This window comes from Dendrobates tinctorius, unplaced genomic scaffold (genome assembly GCF_039654945.1).
Source record: "Dendrobates tinctorius isolate UK_male_01 unplaced genomic scaffold, ASM3965494v1 ptg000111l, whole genome shotgun sequence".
Classification (NCBI taxonomy): domain Eukaryota; kingdom Metazoa; phylum Chordata; class Amphibia; order Anura; family Dendrobatidae; genus Dendrobates; species Dendrobates tinctorius.
In genome coordinates this window covers 37275697-37302543 of record NW_027361779.1, presented here as the reverse complement: position 1 = coordinate 37302543, position 26847 = coordinate 37275697, and the positions used below count along the sequence as shown (strand labels likewise).

Genomic DNA, 26847 nt, shown 5'->3' with positions numbered 1-26847 from the left:
AAAGTGCATGTTTGGGTTTAATATGGATAGTCCTAAAAGTACTGGGTGGGCCATTTATATGGGTACACCTAACTAAAATGGGAATGGTTGGTGACCCAGATCGGCGCACTGAATTTGCAGAATGGGCAAAACAAAAATTGGAACAGGACCCTCAGTTTACACAGAACATTATGTGTATCCATATAAATGGCCCAACTTTTTTGGGTGGGCCATTTTTATGGATACACCTAAATAAAATGGGAATGGTGACAGTTTTCTTGCGTAGGGTGTCTTGCATTGAAATCTGGTGCAATGACCCGGGTACTGCATTCACCACACATCAACACAATTTCTATCAGCTCCTCACGTGTTAACCTCTGCAACATATCAATGGCGTAAACAAAGAAAAACTTGTAAATAAAAAAAATTAAATTGCATCTAAAATGGCCGACCTCAAAATGGCCACCATGGTCACCACTTATCTTGAAAAGTTCTCCCCCTCCAATATACTAATGTGCCACAAACAGGAAGTTGATATCACCAACCATTCCCATTTTATTTAGGTGTATCCATATAAATGACCCACCCTGTAGAAAACACTTACAAAATTTGCTTCTAAAAACTTTATATAGATAGTAATTTTTTGATGATACATTATCTTTTGACGTTCATTACTTAACCCTACTGCAGATTTGGGAATTGCACAAGGCGTATTTACCGCTGAACAGTTCATAATCAGCATTTTTTGTATGTCTGAAACAGCTAAAAATATGGATATAATAAGAACTGCAGTTTTCACCAACAATTTCCCACATTCCCACAACCTGTTCTCACCTTCCACATTTTGGCATGTTAGCTACAAAAAAAGCTTCACACTTGGCATTTTAGTGCTTTGGGTTTTGTTCATGGTATTGACAGTCTACCCTTAAAAGCCAAAACACACAAGAGAAATGACAGCCAAACCTTGTTAAAATACGGTATCCTTTTTTTATGTCATAAAATGGTGTTCAGTGGAAATAGTCCTTTCATTGGTATCACACGTTGTCCTGATGATGACCTGTACATCTGCATAAAACATCTTGTGGACACTTCACCTTCCTTTCTAGAGTGCGTTCCAAATTATAATGCAAATTGGATTTGTGTGTCATAAATAGTTAATATTTTATGTTTTGCAATAAACTAATGGATGGGATTGTGTCTCAGGACTCCTTGGGTCATCGAAATCAATCTCAAACACCTGTGATATTTAGTTTGCAAGATGAGCACAATTAAAGGAAAGTTACTTATCACATTATTAAAGGGAACCTGTCACCATTTTCATAGTGTGTGAACCAATGCCACCACCTTTCTGAGAGTCTGTACTGCATTACAAAATGTGTCCATCATACCCTATGGCCTGTTTCACACTTCAGTCTTTTGGCGTCAGTCAAAATCTGTCAAAGTGTGAAAAAACGGATCCAGTGAAGATTGGCAAAAAACTAATGCACTGGATCCGGGTTTTTTTTAACAGATCCGGCAAAGCTGCAGCTTTTGTAATTTAAAGGAACAGGATTCTGGAGAGAGAGAGAGAGAGAACAAAGTGCGCCTGCGCGAGCCGACGATGCAAATGTGCAGGCGCGAGATCTCTTTCAGCTATGTGGTAAACACTTGATGTGTCATCCACATCAATCAAAGCTGGAGCGTCAATCAGAGTAAAGGATGCTCATTGGACCAGACCAATAGCATTTACATACGGCGTGGGGGAAATAAAAAGGGATTTTTGGTGGTATACGGGGGGGGGGGGGGTTAAGGGATGATGGACTTATTTGTGTAATGCCGTACAGGTGATCAGAAGATGTTTTTGATTGAAAAATCTTTTGATTTCAGTAAATGTGATGTCTTACTGCTGAAAATTCAACAAGTGACCATTTTTAGTTATTTACAAGCTATAAAATGTTTGGAAACTCTGTTGTGCATAGTAATTTTAGAACTGTGCGTTTTGAGCTTATTTTTAGTTTGTTTTTATTAAATACTGTTATTGTGAGGTTTATCCAATAAAATGTGATTTATACCCCAACGGTACAGATTTATTTGCATCAACCATTTAGGAAAATCAGAGAAAAATAGCATTTGCATAACAATTTGGAATGCGGTGTATAGTACTTCCAGATTGGCTCTGGGCTGACCCAATGTTATGGAGAATGGAATATCCACATTAAAGTGTAACTAATATAAACTGTATCTAATATTATGTTATTATTTCAAAAAGTATATTTAGCTAATAAGTATTGAGAAAATAGAGTGTAATTTTGGGTCCTCCCCCGAGGTGTAGTTCTGCATCCCCGCCTTGCCCATATATAATAGCCAGCCCTTATGGCCATGCTAAACACCTCCTTTCCTCCTACCACCTTTAAGCATGGCTCATTGCAGCACCGCACATCTCATGAAAGATAGAAAGAGAAATACTTAAATTCTTTGTAAGCTAAATACTCGTAAATTGTGCCACCTATATTCAGCTGGTTTTGGTTTTCAATGGTTGAAGTTGTGGATGTCTACAATGTGAAGAGAAAGCTTCCTCCTTCCCCCAGGCTCCAACTCTTTTTGGCAATTTATCCATGGTTTATTGCAGCAGCTGGCGTTGACTTCATAGAAATCTGGCCTAAATTCCCATATCCTGGTCTGGGTTTCGTATTTTTATCCTCAGCTGGTGTTTTTCCAGCTGTTTCACTGCCATATATACACAATTAGGCCCACACTTCTCAAGCACATATGTATGAAGCAGAAAATGAAATCTGAAAGCTGAGAGGACAAACATAAACAGGCAGCATAATGGAGCTGACAGTGAACATTGCTGGACTGGAACGGTGCTTTTCTATATTCAGCGTCACGTCAGAGAATGTGTATAACGAGCCTCTATGCATATGTCGCAATTTAACCCATTCATTTATCATAGATCATTCTACATGCTGATGGGTTTAGCTGACAGTCTAATGTCTATGGGGACCCTGGACACATGAACTTGCACGTCTGATTTCAGACTGCTGATCTTTTTGTCCTCTTTAAAATAAAGTCGCTGCTAATGTGTGGGGGAGTTACAGTGTGGGAGAGCTTAAGTCTGCTATTGTGCTGTATGGAAACAACCAGAGAAAGAAACAATCATCAAGTCCAAGATAGTCAAAATATAAGAATCTTTTATTAATTACAAAAAACATATATAGCTGGTACAGGGTGAAGAACACCAAAGTGCTATGTGCAGTTACAAAACAAAACAAACGGGACACAGGTGTGCTGCCATCGGTAGCAGAAATAATTAGCTTCTGTAAACAAAGTCATTAGATACTACATAAACATATATATACAATTTTATTTATTTTATTTTACATATTCCCTCAGTATTAATAGCATATATATCAGGAAGGTAAGTATAGTATCCACCACGCAGCATTAATTAGCATATAATAACCATGCAATATTGCAGAAATATAAAGGCCCCCTGACGAAGGCTCGCCGAAACGCACGTCAGGGTGACGCCGGTGTGCTGCAGTTTACATTCCCTCTGTGGCATTATCTCCCTCGCGGCATAATAGCTCTTCACTTGGTATGTACTGGATCTTTATATCTCTGCAATATTGCATGGTTATTATATGCTAATTAATGCTGCGTGGCGGATACTATACTTACCTTCCTGATGTATATTCTATTAATACTGAGGGGATATGTAAAATAAAATAAATAAAATTGTATATATATATGTTTATGTAAGATCTAATGACTTTGTTTATAGAAGCTAATTATTTCTGCTACCGATGGCAGCACACCTGTGTCCCGTTTGTTTTGTTTTTTAACTGCACATAGCACTTTGATGTTCTTCACCCTGTACCAGCTGTATATGTTTTTTGTAATTAATAAAAGATTCTTATATTTTGACTATCTTGGACTTGATGATCGTTTTTTTCTCTGGTTGTTTCTGTATTATGCAGCGATCAGTCCTTTACTTCTGTCCACTATATGGGGTACTACAAAGGAATATGATTATATGTGAAACGTTATTTAACTGACTATATGAACTATGTTACCCCTTCATTTGCTGAGTTCTTTTCTCATTATTGTGCTGTATGGAGCAGTGGAAAAACAATGAGTATTCTGGCCCCTATTTATCTACTTCCATGTCGCCCATAGACTTTAAAAGTCTGGGTAGTCTCCATTTTTCTCTCCAGCGGGGAACCAGCCATCAGACACAGCTGAGCTCCCTATAGAAAAGGCAGGGATGGTTTATTACCATCTCGATCTGTTCTATAGCTAATTACACAGCTCTGATGAAGCTCTGTGTATACATTAATAGGAAACGCTTATAGTGCTTCCTCCTCCAGACCCAGTGGTCATGTGATTGCTGTAGGGTGCAGGAGCTGCTGAGTTCTAGGATACACAGTTAGCTTTGCTATGCAGCAAGGAAGCTGCACCCACTGTAATTGGGGCATATGTATTAGCCCCACTTACAGGGAAAATCAGATTAACAAAAAAGTATCTAAATGATAAAATGTCACCTAAAGGTATTTAATGATCTTTTGGGGTGGAACAATATGGGAAATAAATGAAAAATAAGTAAACAGAACATTTTCCTTTAGTTTCTCACCAATATCAGCTGTTATCACAAAGAAAAAACAAACATAGAAGAATAGAGCATGAAACTAAAACAAAAATACAAAAATGAAGCCCCATGTATTACAAAAGATAGATGGAACAAATATTTAAATATCCAAACAAGAAAAAAGTACAACTTTTTAAACCATATGTATGGAAAAAAAGAAAACAAATTGTGCATGTTCAGAAACAACGGTAAATGGCCTGGTCCTAAACTAGTATATACAAACCTGAAGGAAAAATCACTGGGAGAAAATTAGTTTTCAAGTAATATGATGCTCTGGGAGAACCAAAACCAAAAATCTTTAAAAAAAAATCCCAACTATCAACATGTATGATTTTTGCATAATTTTTATAAAATTAATTTGCTTTTATTGCATAAAATAAGTATTTGATACAATGGAAAGTATAGAAACCTTTGTTTGCAATTACAGAAGTCAGACGTTTCCTGTAGTTCTTGACCACGTTTGCACACACTGCAACAGGGATTTCGGTTCTGGTCTGGAGACTCGCTAGGCTACTCCAGGTCCTTGAAATGCTCCTTACGAAGCCACTCCTCAGTTTTTCTGGCTGTGTGTTTTAGGTCATTGTCATGCTTGAAGACCCAGCCATGACTCAACTTCAATGCTCCTATTTAAAGGAAGGAGATTGTTGGCCAAAATCTCACGATATATGACCTCATCTATTCTCCCTTCAATACAGTGTGTTTGGCCTGTTTTTTTGGTTGTATTCATCCTTCTTCCTCCAAACACAGCGAGTGAAGTTAATACCAAAAAGTTCTATTTTAGTTTCCTCTGACCAGATGATCTTCTCCCATGCCTCGTCTGGATCATTCAGATGGTCATTGGAGAATTTCAAACTGGCTTGGACATGTGCTGTCATGAGCAGGGAGACCTTGCATCCTCTACAGGATTTTAAGCCATGATGGCATAGTATGCTACTAATGGTAATGTTTGAGACCGTGGGCTCAGCTGTCTTCAGAACCTTTTGTGTAGTTTTGGGCTGATTCCTGACCTTTCTCAGAATCACGAGCCAAGATTTTGTATGGAGCCCCAGACCGAAGAAGATTGACAGTCTTGTGTTTCTTCCATTTTCTAATAATTGTGCTTCTCATGAAGCGGCTTGCCTATTGTCCTGTAGCTCTTCCCAGCCTTGTGCAAGTCTACAATTTTGTCCCTGGTGTCCTTAAACAGCGCTTTGGTCTTGGCCATGGTGGAGAGGTTGGAGTGTGATTGATTGTATGGATAGGTGTCTTTTATACAGGTAAGGAAGGCAGAGTAAGAGTGCTTCTTAAAGAAAAACTAACAGGTCTGTGGGAGCCAGAATTTTTGTTGGATGGTAGGTGATCAAATGCTTATTTCATGCAATAAGATGCAAATTAAATATTTAAAAATCATACAATGTGATTTCTGGTTTTTATTTTTAGATTCTGTCTCTCACAGTTGAAGTGTACCTACTGTGACAGTCATTGGCAAAGTACTAGGGGGGAGATATGTTTCACTAAGGCCGTTAGCTTCTGTGATTTGAAACCGAGAAGTTTGCACCAGCACACTATGAGTTGAGAGGGGTTAACTGGCCATTTTAAGGGCTGGGTTTTGTGGACAACCGTAGAGCGGGTGGGAGGTTGTCCACCTTATCTCCACCACAGGGTGTGGCCTGGGGTTTAAACAGTCGTCCTCCTGAGGCATTCAGTGTTCAGTGTGTCTGGAGAGGCTAATTCCAGAAAAGTATTTGTGCTAATCTGAACTGTGTGTTTTGCTAACCCTGAACGGGCAGATTCCCGCTACCAAAAGGACTGTGCTTTGTGTTACCACGTTGTTCTATTTTTCCTGTTTTTGCCCAAAGGGCCGTGTTTATTTTTATTTCACCATGGTTTATGCTGCATATATTACAAACCAGTAAAAATCTTAGAGTCAGTGTTCCCATGTCTACCTCCGTGTACAGCTGAGTAAGCCGATCTACCACATTATGATAAAAATTACACACCTCCCCGTTCTTTGTAGGTGGAAAACTTGGAAAATTGGAAGTATATCAGATGTTTATTTTCCCCACTGTATATAGTGCAGCAACAAAACAAAACCCACTAAGTCCCTCTACTGTCCTCTCCATATTATCCATATCTATTATAAAACATTCACCCATAACAATAGTGTGACGACAGTATAACTATTATGTTACCAAGTAGGTAATGCAATACACATCATATCCTGTAACATTTCAGAAAACACACAACATCAAGTCAAAGTAGTAGCCTAAAAATGTGTTCTCCTGCTCTACTTCTGGTGCTTGTTTGCCAAAAGTAATTTCTCCCCCTACATTGAAAGCCAAATCAGCTCTTTCACATTGGAACTAAGACATTTTGGCTGTTTCAATTAGATTTGATGATATCAACCTCTAAACAAATCTGGCCAGATGTGTGACTGACATGCTAGCGTGCACTCTATAGAATCTCTCCAGTTTACCCCTCGTGAATTGAAAGCGTATATGGTACTGTGATCTGTAAATAACAATGAATAAAGCAACATACAGTTGTGCTCAAAAGTTTACATACCCTGGCAGAATTTTTGCTTTCTTGGCCTTTTTTCAGAGACTATGAATGATAACACCAAACCTTTTTCTCCACTTATGGTTAGTGGTTGGGTGAAGCCATTTATTGTCAAACTACTGTGTTTTTCTTTTTAAATCATAATGACAACTCAAAACATCCAAATGACCCTGATCAAAAGTTCATATAACCCATTTATTAATACCGTGTATTGCCCCCTCTAACATCATTGACAGCTTGTAGTCTTTTGAGGTAGTTGTGGATGAGGTTCTTTATTTTCTCAGATGGTAAAGCTGTCCACTCTTCTTGGAAAAAAGCCTCCAGTTTCTGTAAAATTCCTGGGCTGTCTAGCATGAACTGTGTGCTTGAGATCTCCCCAGAGTGGCTCAATGATATTGAGATCAGTAAACTGAAATGGCCACTCCAGAACCTTCATTTTGTTCCGCTGTAGTCAATGACAGGTCGCTTTAGCCTTGTGTTTTGGATTGTTGTCATGTCGGAAAGTCCAAGTACGTCCCATGCGCAGCTTCCGGGCTGATGATTGCAAATTTGCCTACAGTATTTGCTGACAATATGCTGCATTCATCTTTCCTTCAACTTTGATCAAGTTTCCTGTGCATTTGTAGCTCACACATCCCCAAAACATCAGCGATCCACCTCCATGTTTTAAAGTAGGAATGGTGTTCCTTTCATCATACGCCTTGTTGACCTCTCTCCAAATGTAACGTTTATGGTTGTGGTCAAAAAGTTCAATTTTGGTCTCATCACTCCAAATTACCTTGTTCCAGAAGTTTTGAGGCTTGTCTCCGTGCTGTTTTATGTATTGTAGGCAAGACACTTTGTGGCATTTGCTTAGTAATGGCTTTCTACTGGCGACTCGACCATGCAGCCCATTTTTCTTCAAGTGCCTCCTTATTGTGCATCTTGAAACAAGCACACCGCTAGTTTTCAGAGAGTCCAGTATTGCAGCTGATGTTATTTGTGGGGTTTTTTTTTGCATCCTGAACAATTTTCCTGGCATTTGTGGACAAAATTTTTGTTGGTCTACCTGACCGTGGTTTTGTTTTTACAGAGCCCCTGATTTTCCATTTGTTAATCATAGTTTGAATGCTGCTGACTGGCATAATCAATTCCTTGGATATCTTTTTGTATTCCTTTCCTATTTTATACAATTCAACTAACTTTTCCCATAGATCTGTTGACAATTCTTTTGCTTTCCCCATGACTCACAATCCAGAAATGTCAGTGGCTGGATGAAAGATGCAAGAGTCTGTCTGGATCCCAGAAACTCACTCAGTTTTTATGCACACACACTGATTACAAGCAAACAGGTCCCAGGTGAGGATGTTACCTTTAGTAGCCATTCATTCCATTTGTGTCAACTTCTGTGCATGTTTATCAGGCCAAAATAACCAGGGTATGTAAACTTTTGATCAGGGTCATTTGGATGTTTTGGGTTGTCATTATGAATTAAAAAGAGAAAACACAGTAGTTTGACAATAAATGGCTTCACCTAACCACTAACCATAAGTGGAAAAAAAGTTTCGGTGTTATCCTTCATATTCTCTGAAAAAAGGCCAAGAAAGCAAAAATTCTGCTGGAGTATGTAAACTTTTGAGCACAACTATACAAATAGGAAAATGATGATCTGGGTAAATGTATAACAAGTATGGACAAGTATAGACTGGTATAATGTGGATTGGTAAAATGAAACTTTTAGCGCTATTTGTTGTGATAAATTATATTAGTTGTGTAGGTATTCATTTATTCTTTTGGCATCTCTTTTGTTTCTAGATTACAGAATAAAGCAGATTAATTATTGCATGGGAATAACAAAGTGTTTTAGTCTTAGGATGAATAGAGATTATATGAAGGAATGGTGCCAAATGATTCATTTGTACATCAGTGTGCCATAATATAAAATATATTCTGGACAATAGTATAGAACAGCTGGTATGGGAGTCTCTAGATGATGCACACAACTGTAAAGGATGGGCAGATCTGGAGTTGGGGGCCAATGGGGCAATTCTATTTCATCATTCCTCCAGTTTCTTGATCTTTGTTCCTCTTCGGGAATCACTGACATCAGTCGTGATGCTGCCAATGATAGGACCATGTGGTACCAGGCTTATGGAGCTGAAATGGAGTGTGAAAGCAAGGAGGGAGAGTAAACATACTATGCATATTTGTCTGTGGCACTGATCTTTTTTCAACAGACATGAGGTGTCCTAACAGATTTAACAGAACTGAAGTTGTTTTTGTCTGAGATGACCATGAGTGCTCTTGTTTCAGCTCTTAAATCTCCTGGCGGACATTAGATCAGGTAAATTCATTAGTGCACATTTTCAGAAGCAGTAGTCGGACAAACTGACAGCTCATGCTGGGATAATTAGTACTGAGGTTTTAGTCCTTTTTGGTGCTACAGGGTCTTCCTATATTTGGAGATCTGGTCTGCTGCCTGGAATTTGAATTAGTTTGGCGGTCCTGATCAGGGAGTCAACTATTTCAGGGGGTCTAAGTTAAGAATCTGAATTAATTTAGGGGACTAGTCTGGGGTCTTAATTTATTTGTGTTGCTATGGCTGTAGAAGCGACAGCTAAAAATGTCTCAGCAGCTAAGGGCCCCGTTACATTTAGCGATGCACCAACGATCCCGACCACGATATGACCCGGTCAGGATCGCTGGTGCATCGCTAAATGGTCGCTAGTGAGCTGCCAAACAGGCAAATCTCAGCAGTGACGCAGCAGCGGTCGGTACTTACCTGTCAGACGCGGCGATGATGACGTCCTCTGCCCGCGTCCACGCGTCGCTCGTCGGCGCCAGCAGGAAGCCCAACAGGAAGCCGCCGATGAGAAACGGCCCAGGACGTTCTCGCGCGATCAGCGATAGCCAGCGGGGGAGCCGGTCGGAGGTAAGTATCACATGTAGCGATATCGCTAGCAATATCGCTGCTGCGTCACATAATCGGTGATGCTTTAGCGATATTGCTAGCGATATCGCTATGTGTAAAGCCCCCTTAACTGTGTCAGCAGGAGAAATCACCATGGTGGACATAGCCCAAGGCAGAGGACATCTACAATCCAAGACATCAATTGTGGGTGACTAGATTTTTAGGAAGAAAAACAATTTCTTCATTGAAGATACTTGTTAAGATAAAACTACCTGTTTATTTCTTACATGTAAAAAAATGTGACATGCTGGCAGACCACCAAGTACCCTCAAAGAAAACTAACATGTTTCGACTATACAGTCTTATTCATGGTCCTATACTAGATTTATAGAGGATGTTCACCTCTCCAGATACCGCTGTCACAGTTTTTATTGAAACAGAAAAGTCATTAAAATTAACAGATCTTCTTTAATTGTTATGTATCCAGCCTGTGTCTGCATTAGATCAGTAATGGATTCTCTTGTACAGCATGAAAATACATTACAGACTGGTGTGGACCTGATATCTGACTACTACATGGTCGATGTATAGTGCAGGGATGTCAAACTCAAATACACAGAGGGCAAAATTAAAAGCTTGGATAAAGATGAGGGCCAACCTTGGTATTTATTAAAAAAATGTCTACAATTGAGGATGTCGTTCCTTATCATCAAGTATAACAATGAACATTTTCCTATGGAAACAACTTAAAAGGGTTGTCTGTCCCACGAGCAAATTACATTTTAATTCATAGATCTTAGCATATTGAAATAATACAATATGTTTTATAAGAGCGGTAAAAAATATATATTTATTTAAAAAAATAATAGCAAAGGATAAAAAACTTGAATAATGCAGATAATAAAGTATAATGCTAATAAAAAAAAACACCCCACAGTGAATTCCTTGACAGTATCCTCCACATGCACGATATGATGACCCTACTGTACCCCCGGCTCAACCCTCTGGCAAAGTATGGTGACCCCCATCACAGTGTGATTCTCCAACTGTAAACCTCACACAGCCCTCCACACAGTATAATGGACCCCACATAGTCCTCCATACATTATATTAGGCCCCAAATAGTCATCCATACAGTATAATAACCCCACATAATCCTCCATACTGTATAATGGGCCCTGAATTGCCTTCCATTCAATATAATGGCCCCATATAATCTTCGATACAGTATAATGGGCTCTGCATTTCCTTCCATACAGTATAATTGCTCCACATAATGCTCCATACAGTATATTGTCCCGTCCCCACATAGTGCTCCATACAGTATAATGGGCCCTACATTGCCTTCCATGCAGTATAATGGTCCCACATAGTGCTCCATACAGTATGTCCCCACATAGTGCTCCATACAGTATGTCCCCACATAGTTCTCCATACAGTATAATGTCCCCACATAGTGTTTCATACAGTATAATGGTCCTACATAGTGCTCCATACAGAATAATGTCCCCACATAGTTCTCCATACAGTATAATGGCCCCACATAGTGCTCCATACAGTATAAGAACTCCATGTAGTGCTCCATACAGTATAATGATCCCATATAGTGCTCCATACAGTATAATGGCAAACATAGTGCTCCATACAGTATAATGGGCCCACATAGTGCTCCATACAGTATAATGGGCCCTGCATTGCCTTCCATGCAGTATAATGGTCCCACATAGTCCTCCATACAGTATAATGGCCCCAAATAGTGCTCCATACAGTATAATGGGCCCAACATAGTGCTCCATACATTATAATGGGCGCCACATAGAAACAAATTCAGGATGCCAATACAGTTGAAAGTGCGATGTTGGGTGCGTCGCAGTCCCACTTGGTGTAGAGGGCCAAATATACTCATCCTGCAGGCCACAGTTTGACATATGTGGTATTACTGGCTATATTGGTGCTGGTATAATGGTGGGGCCTCAAACACTGTCCCCGACTGAAAGAGCAAGTGTATCCCTGACTGTATAGTTAGGTGTTTCTATGTTCTACATATATTTTCCTAGTTGTGATGAATAAAGAAAATTTGTCAGGTGATTCACCTTGCCCAAACCTCTGGCAGCATGAGTGGCAGCCTGGCTGTACAATTGCAGGTTTATAATTCTCTGACATGCTCTGGTATTTCAGAAAGAGGATGCTGTAAAGATCTAGGATCTTGGAGATGTGAATAGTCTAGCTCTGCCTCTACTGGCTCTTAACAGCACTGAGGTACATATACATAGGGAGAGATCTGTCAATCACTTAGAGCAGTGCTAGGGAGGGCCAGTCATCTCCAGTTATGGTCCCCACATGGATCTACAAAGTATGTTTAATCTGAAATGCCAGAGTGTTTCAGAGGGCAATATACCTGGATGCAACCGTGCAGTCAGGCGGTGATTCATGCTGGCTGTGGTTTGGGCAGCATGATTTGCCTGAGAGATTCCCTTTAAGTAGTTACCAAATTGCAGCTCAAGATTCAATACATCAGATAGGTTCAGTCCTTTCTTAATATTCTAATCTGAAAAAAAAAACACTTCTTCAAATTTCTTTTGTTCACAGCAGGTTATATCTTTGGCAAGTTTTTTACGGGGGAAGATTGTTCATTGAAGTTTAGTAATGTTAATAAACTGTCAGAACAGGTCATATATCAACCAGGGCCAGCTAAATGTATGCCAAAAGAAACCTTTACTAGCCCCAAAATATAGGGAAAACAATGATGTGACACTTGAGTTAATCACAAATACCTTGAAAGCCTGATAATATACAGTATACTCGTATCAAGGTCCCCAGAAGAATTCTGATGGATGAGAAAAATTTAGGATTTCAGTCCCTTCAATACCCTTATGTTACATATGGCAATGTTTTTTCCTAATCTGGCCAGAAAGGTGGCCCTTTCCTATGGACATAGCAACTAAGCCCCAAAAAAGTTGCCTCTCCCCTTGCATGAGATTACGGTTTTCAATTATTTGTTATCTAGCTCATTTTCATATTTTTTAATATATGATATAAATGTTTTAGATTCTTGGAAAAAATTGACATTCACTGCTCTATTTCGTTAATCTTGTTAGTACAAGTAGGTCAACCTCACGGAAACTGTTAGCAATACTGGATTTATTTCTCCAAACAGGAATTTACAGATAAAGATTTATAGTAACACAGCTGTTCTTGCCGAAATTCCTCCTAAAATATGGAATACCTAATAGAATTATAACTATGTCCCAACTTAATAAGTAACTACGTAATAAAATTATCAAAAACACCAACAAAAATTCAAGTCTGAAACCTTATCTCATGATGAAAAGACCAATAGACTGCTGAAGATCCATACAAAAGTGAGAGTATAAGACGTCACTCTCTCAGACGTATTTTGTGGGTGGCCTGTGGATCTCCATTGCATTTCTATAGAAAATACACAAAGTATGAATAGGGGATTTAGCTAGTGACATAGGAAGCTTTAATTGCATCCACACATACCATTCTCGGGAGGTCCATATTCAAAATGTACAGAAACTATTTCTTTTCCATGGCCAAGTTTGCAACATATTAAAACTTTTGGATAAATGAAACCTGTGGACTTTGCTAAAAAGAGAACATTTGTATAAACATAGAAGAACAATGCTCTTCCTTTATACAGATATATTGTCATATATGTCTTTAAAGCTGGTCTAAGACATAAGTAGAAATGACAGTGGCCCAGGGCACATGGAGATATAGATTATTTTCCTTCTACTTCGGCAACGGCCTTCAAAGAATATAATTCTCTTGTCCATTGTTTATTGAGTATATGTAGTGTCTTCAAAGAACACAACCCATGATATTATGGTCAAAGGGATGGAGCCACCTCACCACCCTTTTCTGTAAATATCGGATCTTTCATTCACTGGTACAATTACCACATGTGATACTATTACAAGAGTTATTCTTTTGACCAAAATACTTATCAGATCTTCAGATTTTGTGGAACCAAGAAGTTAAAGCACACCTGCAGCTACTTACCACTAATTATATTATTGTACTTATTTATGCAAATTGTCTCTTCAGAGCAGTAGAGGACTAGAACTCTAGTGCCACCTAAAGGAAGTAGCAATCCTAAAGATCAATGTCAACCCTTCAACAAGACTTGGGTAGCCATAACCTAGTTGTCCTGCCTTGAACCCCTTTTAGTAGGTATTGAACACTCCACACAAACAAGACCTGCAGTTTTGTAGTTGCTCTGACTCAATTGTTTAGACTTTACTATTTGGACCTTGTCAAAGTCACTCAGATCCTTACGCTTGTCCATTGGCTGTTGAATAGCTAGTTACCTCATACATCCCACCTCCGACAGGTGACATTGTCAGCTCAGGTGACGGATGCCATGACATAATCAAAGTGAATCACTTCATCTTTCACTAGTTTTGAAGGCGTTGTTCAGGAATGGGATGAAAGTCTGCTGCCACATAGTGATTGCAGACTTCTGAATCCTGACAGCGTGCATACTGCACGCTGGTATTTTTCTTCAGTATTGCTGACATTTATGGGTGATCATACAAGCTGACTAAACATTCTTGGCCTTGTTAAATAGAACTGAGAGAGGCTGAGCATGTCTAGTCGGAATGTAAGCGGAAATACGTGTAAGGAGGTCAAGGGCTTCGCCCTGCAAATGTTGATGTATATTTTGTGTGTAGTTTGTATGTCGTGTGCATGTGTGTTTGCGTCCACACGACATTATGTAGTTAGTTGTAGTATTAGAAAAGGGCCACTAGATTGGGGCACTGAGCTCAACTAGTGAGAGGACTGTTAGAAGGATTAACTTAGAGAAGTGGCTAAATGGGGGAAAAGGAGAGAGTTTTCCCTCCATGAGTTAGTTGAGGGTAGCTACACTGGACAGAAGTGAAGAACAGCATATGCCTACAGCAGTAGCCAGTACATCGTGGTACTGGAGGTCCTGCAGTTAGAGACTGAGAACTGTAGGACTAAGGAGACAGAAGAAGGAGTCTCAGTGGTCAAGTCAGCTAGTAAGGAAGAGCTGAAGTGATTCCAGCACGTGACTGGAGTAGTGCAAGCCAGGGAGGTCCGTGGGAGAGCCCCCAGTGGAAGTAGCAGCTGGAGTACAGGAGCTTTGAGGAGAGTCTAGTGAGCTGCGAACCTAGGACACGAACAGGAGCAACAGTGCTGTAAGGGGGTGAGCTGTAACGGATAAGTCAGGTACCTTCGTGGGCTGAAGTCGGGCTCTGAAAGAAGGGAAGTGTTCCATGTTCATCGTGCTCCGTGTGACGTGTCAGCTTGCCTGTGTGGTTCATACATGTGAAGTGAAGGAAGAAGTGACGTACTGCTGTAAATGAAGATGTATTGCTGTTACCGAGTAGAGAGTCCTGTAGCCATTGTGGATGTGCTGTGCCCTGAAGAGGATAAAGCTGAGTTGTTGAAGTTGTTTCCAGTCTCAGTCTGCAGTCATTTTGGTCCCCAAAGTGGACAGCATACCGGAGATGAAACAGCCTCCAGCACAGTGAGTACTGGAGCAGCAACAGAAGCTACCCCCGTCGGCCATGGTATAAGGCTAGTTTCACACTAGCGCTTTTGAGCGCAGCGACAGCCTGCGCACGGCCGCCGCTAAGCCCCGCCCCTGCCGCGCCTCCGCCGGTAGCTCCGCCTACCGGCGCATGACGCTACATGCGTCCCCTATCTTTATCACTGGGGGCGCAGGCCGTGCGCAGTATGCGTTTGGCGGCGCATGCGCCTTTTTGACGGTGCGCCAACCTGCGCCAAACGCAACCTGCTGCAGTTTGGTTGCGCTCGGCGCACCGTCAAAAAGGCGCATGCGCCGCCAAACGCATACTGCGCACGGCCTGCGCCCCCAGTGATAAAGATAGGGGACGCAGGACGCATGGAGCGTCATGCGCCGGTAGGCGGAGCTACCGGCGGAGGCGCAGCAGAGGGCGGGGCTTAGCGTCGGCCATGCGCAGGCCGTCACTGCGCTCAAAAGCGTTAGTGTGAAACTAGCCTTACATACGCACATTGCATTCATGCAGTTACGTGATAACCTGCTCTTACGGGCAACACTGGAGAATCCTGACAGTGTGCACACTGTCTGTTTTCAGAAGTCTGCAGTGTCAGAGAGTGACTTTAGACTTTCATCCCAAGCCTGGACAATCCCTTTTATGTTAGGGCTGATTGGTGTATATTATTGATGATATGTTATGATGTAATGATAACAAAAATTCTAAACAACATTTATTTAATGACATTTTCAGACTTTGACTAGCTTGTAAGTAATTAAAGGATTGTGGTCCCCCGTCTGGACCCAAGTAGTTTACCCAGTGGAGAAATGGCTTAAGTTAAAAGCTAACAAGAAACATAAAACATCTGGGATGCTACATGTGAGGCACCATAACACCGGCCTCTAATTATAAGGCTGCCATTACAATTAAGGAGGAATAACATCATCACCCTAAAATAATTCATCTGAAGTAAGTCCTGCAATGTAGAACTGTCAGCAGCCTTGAGATTGATGTTATATGGATGTTCTGCGTAGAGTGCCTCCTTCTACAGCCCTGTTGGTTATAGCATTGCTTCTGTATGAGAGCGGTCAGTTCACATAATATAATAGAATATATAGTGAGTGAATATGATAAGTGATGAATGTAAATGCGAAGTAACCACTCATGTCCTAATTATAAGTAACAGAATTTTACTGTTTTTTTATGACCGCTGGGAACTTTCTCTGTAGCTCTAGCTACTTTTTGTTTATCGTGGTAATATCTGAATTGTAGTTCTTACCTATTGGGTAAAACTCACATGGAGCATTATGGCAATTGCAAAACTTCAAAAGTGGTTACTTGTCACTTTTATAGCAAAGAGAGCAATAAGTAATAAAGCCACATAGTGCCTGTAAATATACCATTTGATCTTTATTGGTCATATATACAGGTGGTTGTTCACTGTCACAGAACCTCGTTACCCTATTAGATTGAAAGAGATGATGCCTCATGAGCAAACAATCCTGCTGGGCGTTAGATAGAAAACCATTCATGTGCAGGGCATGTTCCATACATTGATAGTTTTTACCAACTTGCACCCTGTATGATTTTTTTGCTCATGATGTAACATTTTTGACAGTCTTGACAAAGTTTCATAACTGAAAATATTAATCACCTGCACGGATTATCTGCTGATTATCTGAATAAATAGTATTGCGTCAGATTTTAGGCAGAGTGCAGTTTGCTATATTGGTTGCAATCATCAGGGTGAATGGTATTAGGTATGCAAATAAAACTGAAGAACTATTTGTAGATCTGAAGCCTCCGTCGCTCCAACTCTACTCCCCGCCCAGCGCTGCCATCCTCCTGCTTGACTGACGACTCCTTTGTCTTAAGTCACAGAGAGCTGCCAGTCAACCAGGAGGAGGCAGCACTGGGTGAAAAATAGAGCTGGAGTGGCAGAGGCTTCAGATCTACCATAGTCCTTCAGCTTTATTTTATTTAATTCAGATGCTGATGGCTCAGTAATGGAGGGAAGGACTGGCCAGGTAAAGGTATTGCTGGACTTGTCTTTGAAAGAGGTACATGCACAAATAAATAGTTTATGGGTGAAATCTTACTGCTGATTCCGTTTACCTGAACAGGTCATTTAAATTAGTTGATCTGCAATGTGGCAATTAATAAACACTCAAGATGTCTGACCCCAGGAGACCAGATGTTCTGATACAGTAATACCAGTATCAATATGGATTCTTACAAGTTCCTATTTTTGCCCTGATTTGGCTGATTAGTATGTTTTGTGCTGTGACATGTTCTCGTAGATGAGTATATGTTCATAGTGGAGTGGGCTGCTCATTCCCTGCATTGTGTGTCAAACCAAAACAGGGAAGTCCTTGCAGTTGCAGCCCTGTGGGTAGAATGAGTCTTTTCATCCAATGAAATTACCAAGCCGATTGTGACCTTTCACGTGGGCGCAGCATGTGCGTTACATTTATTACACCACCATGGCCATGGCAGCAGATGTACAATTAATCAGATGAAGCCTTCAAAAAACCTTTTATTTCATGGAAATTTACATTATTACATGGATGAAAGGCAAGTGATTCATCTATCTCTATTTTTACTTCTTTTATTTTAGTAATTAAAGCACAATGCTTTCAATCACTGAACATTTGATGGTTGGTTTCTGGGTTTAGGAGCAAATTCACTTTTCTAAAAGGGGAAATTAAACAACAATCCAACATTTTACTGGAAATCCCAAGGGCATTCCATAATTATTAATTGCAGTGTCTTAGCTTGTTTAGGTTGGTTTCACACTTGCGTTTTTTTTTGCGGGATTTTAGCGCTAAAAAACGCATGCGATTTTTTTCCCTATACTTTGCATGGGATGCGCTTATGTGCGCATACACATGCGTTTGTATGCAATTTTCCGCGCATGCGTTTATTTGCGGTATGCGCTCGGGCGCACAAAATGCATCCTGTTGCATTTTTTGAGCGTCCGACTTGCCTCAAAAAAACGCATGTGCACGCAATGTGTTTTTTTTACAGCAAGACACCCATTATAAGTCTATGGGTGCGTATATGTGCGCATTGGCATGCTTATGTATGCTTTTTTTGCGCATGCGTTTTTTTTTTTACCATAGTTGGACAATGGAATTTAGGGGTTTGGGTTAGAGTTAGGGTTAGTTAAGGGGTTTAGGGCTAGGGTTAGGATTAGCTAGGGTTTAGGGTTAGGGTCAGGGTTAGGGTTAGGGTTAGGGTCAGGGTTAGGGTTAGGGTTAGGGTTAGTAAAGTCATGGTTTGGGTTAGTGTGAGGGGCCACCTAATGTTGGAAAAAAACGCAAACGCGGTAAAAACGCACTAAAAACGCATACAAACGCATAAAAACGCTGCGTTTTTTTCATGCATGCTCATAAAAATGCTTGAAAAAAACGCAGCATTTGTATGCGTTTGTATGCGTTTTTTCTATGCTTTTTTTGCGCTAAAAACGCGCTGGAAAAAAAAGCAAGTGTGAAATTAGCCTTAGGCTGAATTATCACTGTATCACCTCTCCTACGGTGATAAGCATTAGATCGGTGTGGGTTCCACCGCAAAGACCACGTATACGTCCATCACCTTTGGCACGTATGATTCCAGGAGTGTGTCACTTACTATGCTGTGTGTTGTTGTTTTAATAAAGTGTTTTACACACAGCTCAGCATTCTGAGCACTGCTAGGTCACCAGCAGAGAAAACTGGGATTGTATCAAAATGACAGCAAGCAGACACCAAGTGACACATTGCTGGAATCAGGATCTCAGCCTCTGCACTATGCTGCTCTCAGATTACATAGCAAAAACCTGGTGAGAGATTCCCTTTAGCATAGAAAACTGTATTCGGTTTTGTAAATTTTAATAACTGCTGACGGATAAAAACAGATGTCATACGGATCGTATATAGATGGCAATTGCGATGAACATCTCCCGGTTTTGGGGGATGACACACACATGATATTTTGGGGGGTTTGGTAATACATTAATATATGCAGCACTTTTTCCGCAAAATGACTAGAATACAATTTACCACAATTTGACAGTCCGTTTTGGTTTCAGTGAACCACAAACCTAAAAAACAGCCCAGTAGTCAAAACCATTATCAGGATTTTACTGTGTATGTCTCAGAAGTTTGGAACAAACTATTGAATGGGGTGGGGCAATCGGACATTCCCATAAGCTTCTTGGATGGAGAAGCTTGTTCTCACAGTTTTATAGGTCACATTCCTATATGATCTAGGAGCTAATGGGTGCAGCCTAAAATATCTTGACATTTGTTTGGAAATAGCTACTGACCTCTGCAAATTGTAAACTGGAAATGAAAATATCATCTTATAGATCAGCTTTCCGATAAGACACAAAATATTGACAGGCAGGGTCAATTAAAGTTATTTTTGCTTATGCTGATGATTAGTAAGTTATCACTAAGGGTCTGTTCACATTGTGTGTTTGTTTATGTTTAGGATGTATGACGGCAAAGCTCCAGATGGATCAGCTAAACTTTTGCATTGGGTACCATTGTCAATCATGGGCTAAGAGTGATTGGTATCTGTGAGAATACGGCATATAAAAGTAGAGACTCATGTAATAGAATGCGTTTTTCCTTCCCACGGAGTCCTGTAACAAAATATTCATTAACTGAATGGGAATTTTGTTTAACATGGGAGCCGCTAGTTGACAGTTACCAACCTCTTGTATCTATCACAGGCATCCACTAAAGGGTGATTACCAACATTCAAAATAATATGAGATACTTTGTGAATCGGTCAGAGTCCAACCACTGGGACCCCACACCGATCCCGAAGATGAGGGCTCCGATATGACCTATCGGAAAGAGGCAGTGGTTGCACATGCAGGTCTCTTTCCATTTGTTCTCTGTAGGATTGTCAGAAATTACCGAGTACAGCAATTGGCAGCTCCATTGAGAATTTATTATATGGAAAATTAAAAGGGAGCATCCAAACACCATGACTTTTATTAATCAATGGCCTACAGAGGTCTAAAATAAGAAAATTAGTAATTGTTGGCAGCGGATTATTCAGGATCCTCTCCAAGTGTGTGACAACAGTGTTTCTTTACTCAGGAACAAGCAGGAACAATATGTGATAAGCTTAACAGATCAGGAATAAATCATTTATGTGTCTCTTTCTGTGCGGCATGTGCAGCAGGCTGCTTCTCTCATACACAGACACAGGAAAAACAGGAAATACAGTCACATGCTCTCCCTGTATGAGCCTCTGGGAGGTTTTTTTTTTTTTTTTACTTTATAAGAGCATACAAATCTAGCAACTAAACACTCATAGACAGGAATGGAGTTGTTGCATCAAATATTTTCCAACAGTAATATTCATCCGAATACTTGGCTGCTGTGCCTGTGCTTATGGTTTCATGGTCCCCCAGTCATTTTTCACCCATTTCCAACTATTATGTGTTCACACACCATGCAGCTTCACTTTAGTAACATGTGGATGATAGGGGGCAGAGCTACCGCAGCCTTTTTACAGTTCAGAAACAGTGTCCTGTCTGCTCATAAAATACTTATATAGGAATAAATGGTAAAATGCTGCTTTTCATATCATAAGGACTGATCGGGACATGAGTATGTTTTGGAAAATTAAGATAATCCAGATGATTCTCCGAAATGAAAGGTGCGGTTTGGAAACTTGTTCTATTCAAACTGATGGTTTCTGCTTTTAATTTATCTAACACAAGTTTTCAGGAAAGACATATGAGTAATATCAGGTTTCTTCTTGTGTTTCACAGTCACTAGCAATAAATAATGTAGAGGATAATATTGATTCCAATTGTTCAGTTTTCACATATCAATTACGGTATTAGATATTTGTGTCACTAATTCCCCTAGTAGTGATCAAATATTACTGCTGGGAAAGTTGTGTGTGACTGTGTGTACTGGTCATAACAGGAGGAATTATGGTAGTCCCCATTTATACAAATAGTTAACAATTTAATTGATGGGCCAAGTCCCCCACAGTAGATGCCCCTCTGACAGGGCTTTAAATCTCTCGTGCTCTGTAGCATCAGTCTATGCATCAAAGCTAAGAAATGATCATCACCTAATGGAAATGTCCAGACTATTGGGTGCGCTACAGGTACCAAAATGAACGCTGAAATATTTTAAGATCATTTTTGTGTGGACAGCCAGATTATGAAAAGGTTGCATTGTGTTTATACAGCTCTGGCAAAAATGAAGAGACCACTTCCAAATGTTCAGTTTGTCTGATTTTTCTCTTTATAGGTATATTTTTGAGTAAAATATAAATTGTTCTTTTAGTCTACAAACCTCTGACAACATCTCCAAATTTCCAAGCACTACATTTTGTTGTTTGTTTTTTTTTTGAAAAGGAGAAATGGTCAAAATTTTTATAAAAACCCTAGTGCTTTCAGACCTCAAATAATGCAAATAAAACAAGTTCATAATCATTTTTTAACTCAGGAAGAGTTCAGAAATCAATATTTTGTGGAATAACGATGATTTTTAATCACCGCTTTCATACGTCTTGGCATGCTTTCCACCAGTCTTTCACACTGCTTCTGGCACAAAAATGTAAGCAGTTCTTTTTTGTTTGATGGCTTGTGACTATCCATCATCCTCTTGATTACATTCCAGAGGTTTTCAATGGGGTTCAGGTCTGGAGAATGGGCTGCTCATGACAGGGTTTTGATGTGGTGGTCTCTTAATTTTTGCCAGAGCTGTATGTACCATACACTAAATGAATACACAAATACCAAGCATACCTTGGATATCATCATTGAAGGTACAGTACTGATTTCGGTATCTGTTCAGTAGACGGAAGGCGTTAGCATTGGCAAAGTCCTCAAACTGTATAAGGCAGTTCATGCCGTACCTGAAAAATAATAAAGCTCCATTAGACACAGGTAAAAAACAAGTCCATAAATATGAACGCACGATGTCAATAAAACACTTTGCATACCTTTCTCCACTGTACAGGGTGGGCCATTTATAAGGTTAGACCTGGGTGGGCCATGTATATAGATACACCTAAATTAAATGGGAATGGTTGGTGATATCAACTTCCTGTTTGTGGCACATTAGTATATAGGAGGGGGGGGAAAACTTTTCAAAATGGGTGGTGACCATGGTGGCTATTTTGAAGTCGGCCCATCCTAGTGTATCCATATAAATGGCCCACCCTGTAGTACCAAGATTACAGTCATAGCTGCCATGGTAACCCATCTGTGCTCTGCGATCGCATTATGGGGGACAGATGGGACCAAGTTTGTGTGAGTTTCGACAACCACTCCATTGAAACACCATTATTATAAGAAAAAATATAGAAAATACTAGTTCTTCTAAAATTCACAATTATACTGCCATCTATATAATAATCAATTACGAGATTATCTGTTTTATCAAATGCCAACAAAGTGTTGGACTGCATAATATTTCAATCAATACCATAGTTGCACCATGTAATTTATTAGTTTAAAGGGAATCTGTCAGTAAGATCAAGCCACACATATTGCCATCTAAAGCCCCCGTTACACATGGCGAGATCACTAGCGATATCGCTGAAGCGACGATTTTGTGACGCAACAGCGACATCGCTAGCGATCTCGCTAAGTGTGACACGCGGAAACGACCGGCTCCCTGCTGCGATGTTGCTGATCGTGCGCGAACGTTCAGGATCATTTTTTGATCGCTGGCGTCACGCTGACCAGCATGCATCGCTGTGTTTGACGCCCCTTATCAACGACGAGCGACCTCGTTGGCGACTCCGAACTCATATAGATAGCGCTGAAGGACGCCTATTCAAAGTCTGAATCGCTATTATAGACAGTGTGTGACATGGTACCAACAATCGCCGTGGTCGATAGTGACATCGCTGATCGCTGATGCGTCGTTATGAAGATTGGCCTGTATGACTGCTTACTAGCGATGCACAAACGATCTTAGCCAGATCGTATAGTTGTCGGAATCGTTGGTGCGTCGCTACGTGTAACGGTACCCTAAAGGCCCCGTCACACTAAGCGATCTCGGTAGCGAGATCGCTGCTGAGTCACAACTTTTGTGACGTAACAGCGATCTTACCAGCGAGATCGCTGTGTGTGACAGCGATCAGCGAGCGGCCCCCCTGCCGGTATCGCTGATAGAAACCTCTGGACATTTCTTTGGTCGCTGGTCTCCCGCTGGCCAGCACGCATCACTGTGTGTGACAGGCGGGAGACCAGCGATCAGGTGTAAAAAAATAATAAAAAAAATAAAAAATATAGTTATTCTCACCTTCCGACGTCCCGTTGAGCCATCCTGCCTCTCTCCAAACCGGTCCCAGTGATCCTTTGCACGAATGACTGCGAGACTTTGTTATCCCTCGAGACCGTGACATCTCGCGGTCATTCTCGCAAAGGATCACTGGGACCGGAGCGCGGAGAGAGGCAGGATGGCTGAACGGGACGTCGGAAGGTGAGAATAACTATATTTTTTATTTTGATTCTATTTTTTACAGGGATGGCCAGCGATTCCGGGCGCTCGGCATCGCTGTGCTGATCGCTGGTGAAGCTGTCTGTGTGACAGCTCACCAGCGATCACATAGTGACTTACTAGCGATCCTGACACCTTGATATCGGTGTCGGGATCGCTGGTAAGTCGCTTAGTGTGACGGGGCCATAAGTCTTTGAAAGCAAAATCCATCAGCACATTAATATCTTCTGTTGCTGCATTCCAGAGAAATTAGAGATGTAATTCATATGCAAATGAGAAGTTAAGTGCTATGGGCGTGACAGAGCAATTTCAGAGCCTCTGCTTCTCGAGGTTGTTTTACCTCTTAGCATCAGCCTCTTTAGCTTGATTGATAGCTCGGTGTCTGTATGAAATCAGGCACTAGTCAAGGAAATCAGAGTGTGAACTATCAGTCAAGTTAAAGAGGTTGGTGCTGGGTGGGTAAAAAAACTCTAGAAGCCGAGAATCAGAAATGTCATAATCATGCCCAGAGCATGCAACATTTCATTTGAATATGAACTGAATCCCCAGAATGCAGCAACAGATAGAAGATATAAAGGTGTCAGTGGAGTTACAGATCAAATACCTGCATGTCGAATTATATGGTTTGAGAGGTTGATCTTTCAGGCAGATTGCCTGTAAAGAAATGTACAATTAATTTTTTGCCACTTGAAGTCATTATAGAATATTAATATGCCTTTGGTTTAAACTCTTAGGAAAATCTTACCAATTTTGTTTCCACATTATCGTTCTCACAGACAAATATGTTACTAATGCCTAGATTTTATAACCTATGTGGTTTAGATTTCAAGTCCAATTATTGCTGGAATTCCATTATTAAAAGGATAACAATCCAGTGAAAAATTGAAGAAAGCTATCAAAACAGTTAACAAAAGTAAAGGAATTTGAGTAAAATTATATTAGTGGTCTAAAATCATAAATCCTATACTAATTAAACACTTGTCAGACTGTGTGTCCAGGTCATCAATGGTCACAAAAACACTTTTAATTTTTAAGTAATTTTTATTGGAAAATGAACCTGAAATTCTGCAAAATTTATAGTTTTATTTTAAGTCAAATGTGTTAATAGTAAAATGAAAAGTTTTATTTCGTCTGCATTTTCAGCATATTTATTTTAACGCATCTGTGAAGTAGGCCCACATAGACAAAAGGGGTTTAGGTCTTCCATTACAGATTTTGTCACTGCTTTCAATGGCATCAAACCTTCTTTTTTGGCTAATTCAGTGAAGGCTCCATAGGAGATCAGTTAGTTCACAGCCATGTGTGCCGCTCACTCAAGAAGAAACATACAGCTGGCCAGGAGACCAAAGGGCTATATTAAGTGTGGCACCTTTGTGGCCTGCACATATATTGAGACTGGAAAGTCATTTAAGGGACAGATGGACTCAATAACAGTTTGACAGAGATTGTATTAATTGTAAAACCAAAGCAGTGATGTACAAGGCTACCTGCATTACTGGTAAGGAATACATAGGCAAACTTTTCATGAAATCAGAAGGCTAGGTGATCACAATGGTGACATACTCCACTCTCAAGACACAAGAATAGATAGACGTGCTGTGAATAGTTATGGTGGTGATGTACATGTGATGAGTTTCACGGGTGCAGATATGGCTAAGCCATCAAAAAGTGGGACAGTGGGGCCGACATTGACAGAATCCTGTTCCAGTTCCCCTGTGCACAACAACACTTGAGAGCCTTAACAAACAAACTATAATTGCTTTATATACATGCCCTCTTCCTTTGTTGTATACCATCTAATTACATATATACCAGCATAGAGTATGTCTATATTGATCACTTTAAGCTTTTTTCCTCAGCGTTATATTGTCTGATGCCTATTCAGCAGCAACAAACTAGAATCACTGTCACGACTGACACGGTTAGTCCAGCGGACAACACATATACCAACGACAGGATGAAATGAGGTGAGGAAGGCCCTAATAGTCAGGAACGAGGGATAAGGCACTTCCTGAACTCCAACCTGTGCCTGTCTCTAAACTCCCCTAACATCCTAAGTGGGTCCTTTCCCCGCCGCCGTCACGTGCCTAGTCCCTGATTGTCACCTCACTATTCCCTGGCTAGTGCACTGGATGGCAAGGGTGTTAGCATCATCACTGCAGATAATAAACAACACAGAGAGAGGGACAACAACAAGACAGACAGAAAAAGGGGAAATAGTACTTAACACTGTCCCTGCTGTAAAGCACAACACAGCAGAGGATAAGGCACCAGAACCATGAACTCCACGAAAACAGCAGATTCACCACTGAAACCAGAGAGCTCTTTACTCCAGGCTGGTCAGCATAGATTACTCTATCGCTGACAGTCAGCTGATGGGTCATGTGACAATTTAAAGGATGGTGGAACTGGTCACCTCCCACATCAGCTGACTAGGAAAAAAGCTACATTTAAATTATGGCGGAACCAGGGCTTCCACAAACCTAAAAATGAATCGTGACAATCACTTTTCTCATGTTAAACCTGAACTACAGTGTATTTGACTTTCAGTAGTTTACCACTCTGAACGCCAACACGGCGAGACCCGATGTCATATTTACCCCTCACCACTGCTGAGTCCTGAGTAGTCTTCTACACAGGGCCGGACTGGGACTAAAATTCAGCCCTGGCATTTGAAGTTACACAGGCCCACTAGTCACATGGTGACTATATAATATCTTTGTACACTTGTAGTTTACAAGAAGTGAGAGGAGATTAACACGACTATATAACATGTAGTCACAGCTGTGCCCAGTATTTCAGCTCAGTCCTATTTATTGCTTTTAGGTACAG

At 40.6% G+C, this 26847-nt stretch overlaps 1 protein-coding gene across 1 annotated transcript in view; it reads right to left on the bottom strand.

The window, feature by feature from the left end:
- Positions 1-26847, bottom strand: part of ME1 (malic enzyme 1) — a 458080-nt gene that overhangs the window by 59008 nt on the left and 372225 nt on the right. The window contains exon 7 of the mRNA XM_073589660.1: positions 22311-22420. Coding sequence (XP_073445761.1) covers positions 22311-22420 — 110 coding nt within the window. The remainder of the gene's footprint in view (positions 1-22310; positions 22421-26847) is intronic.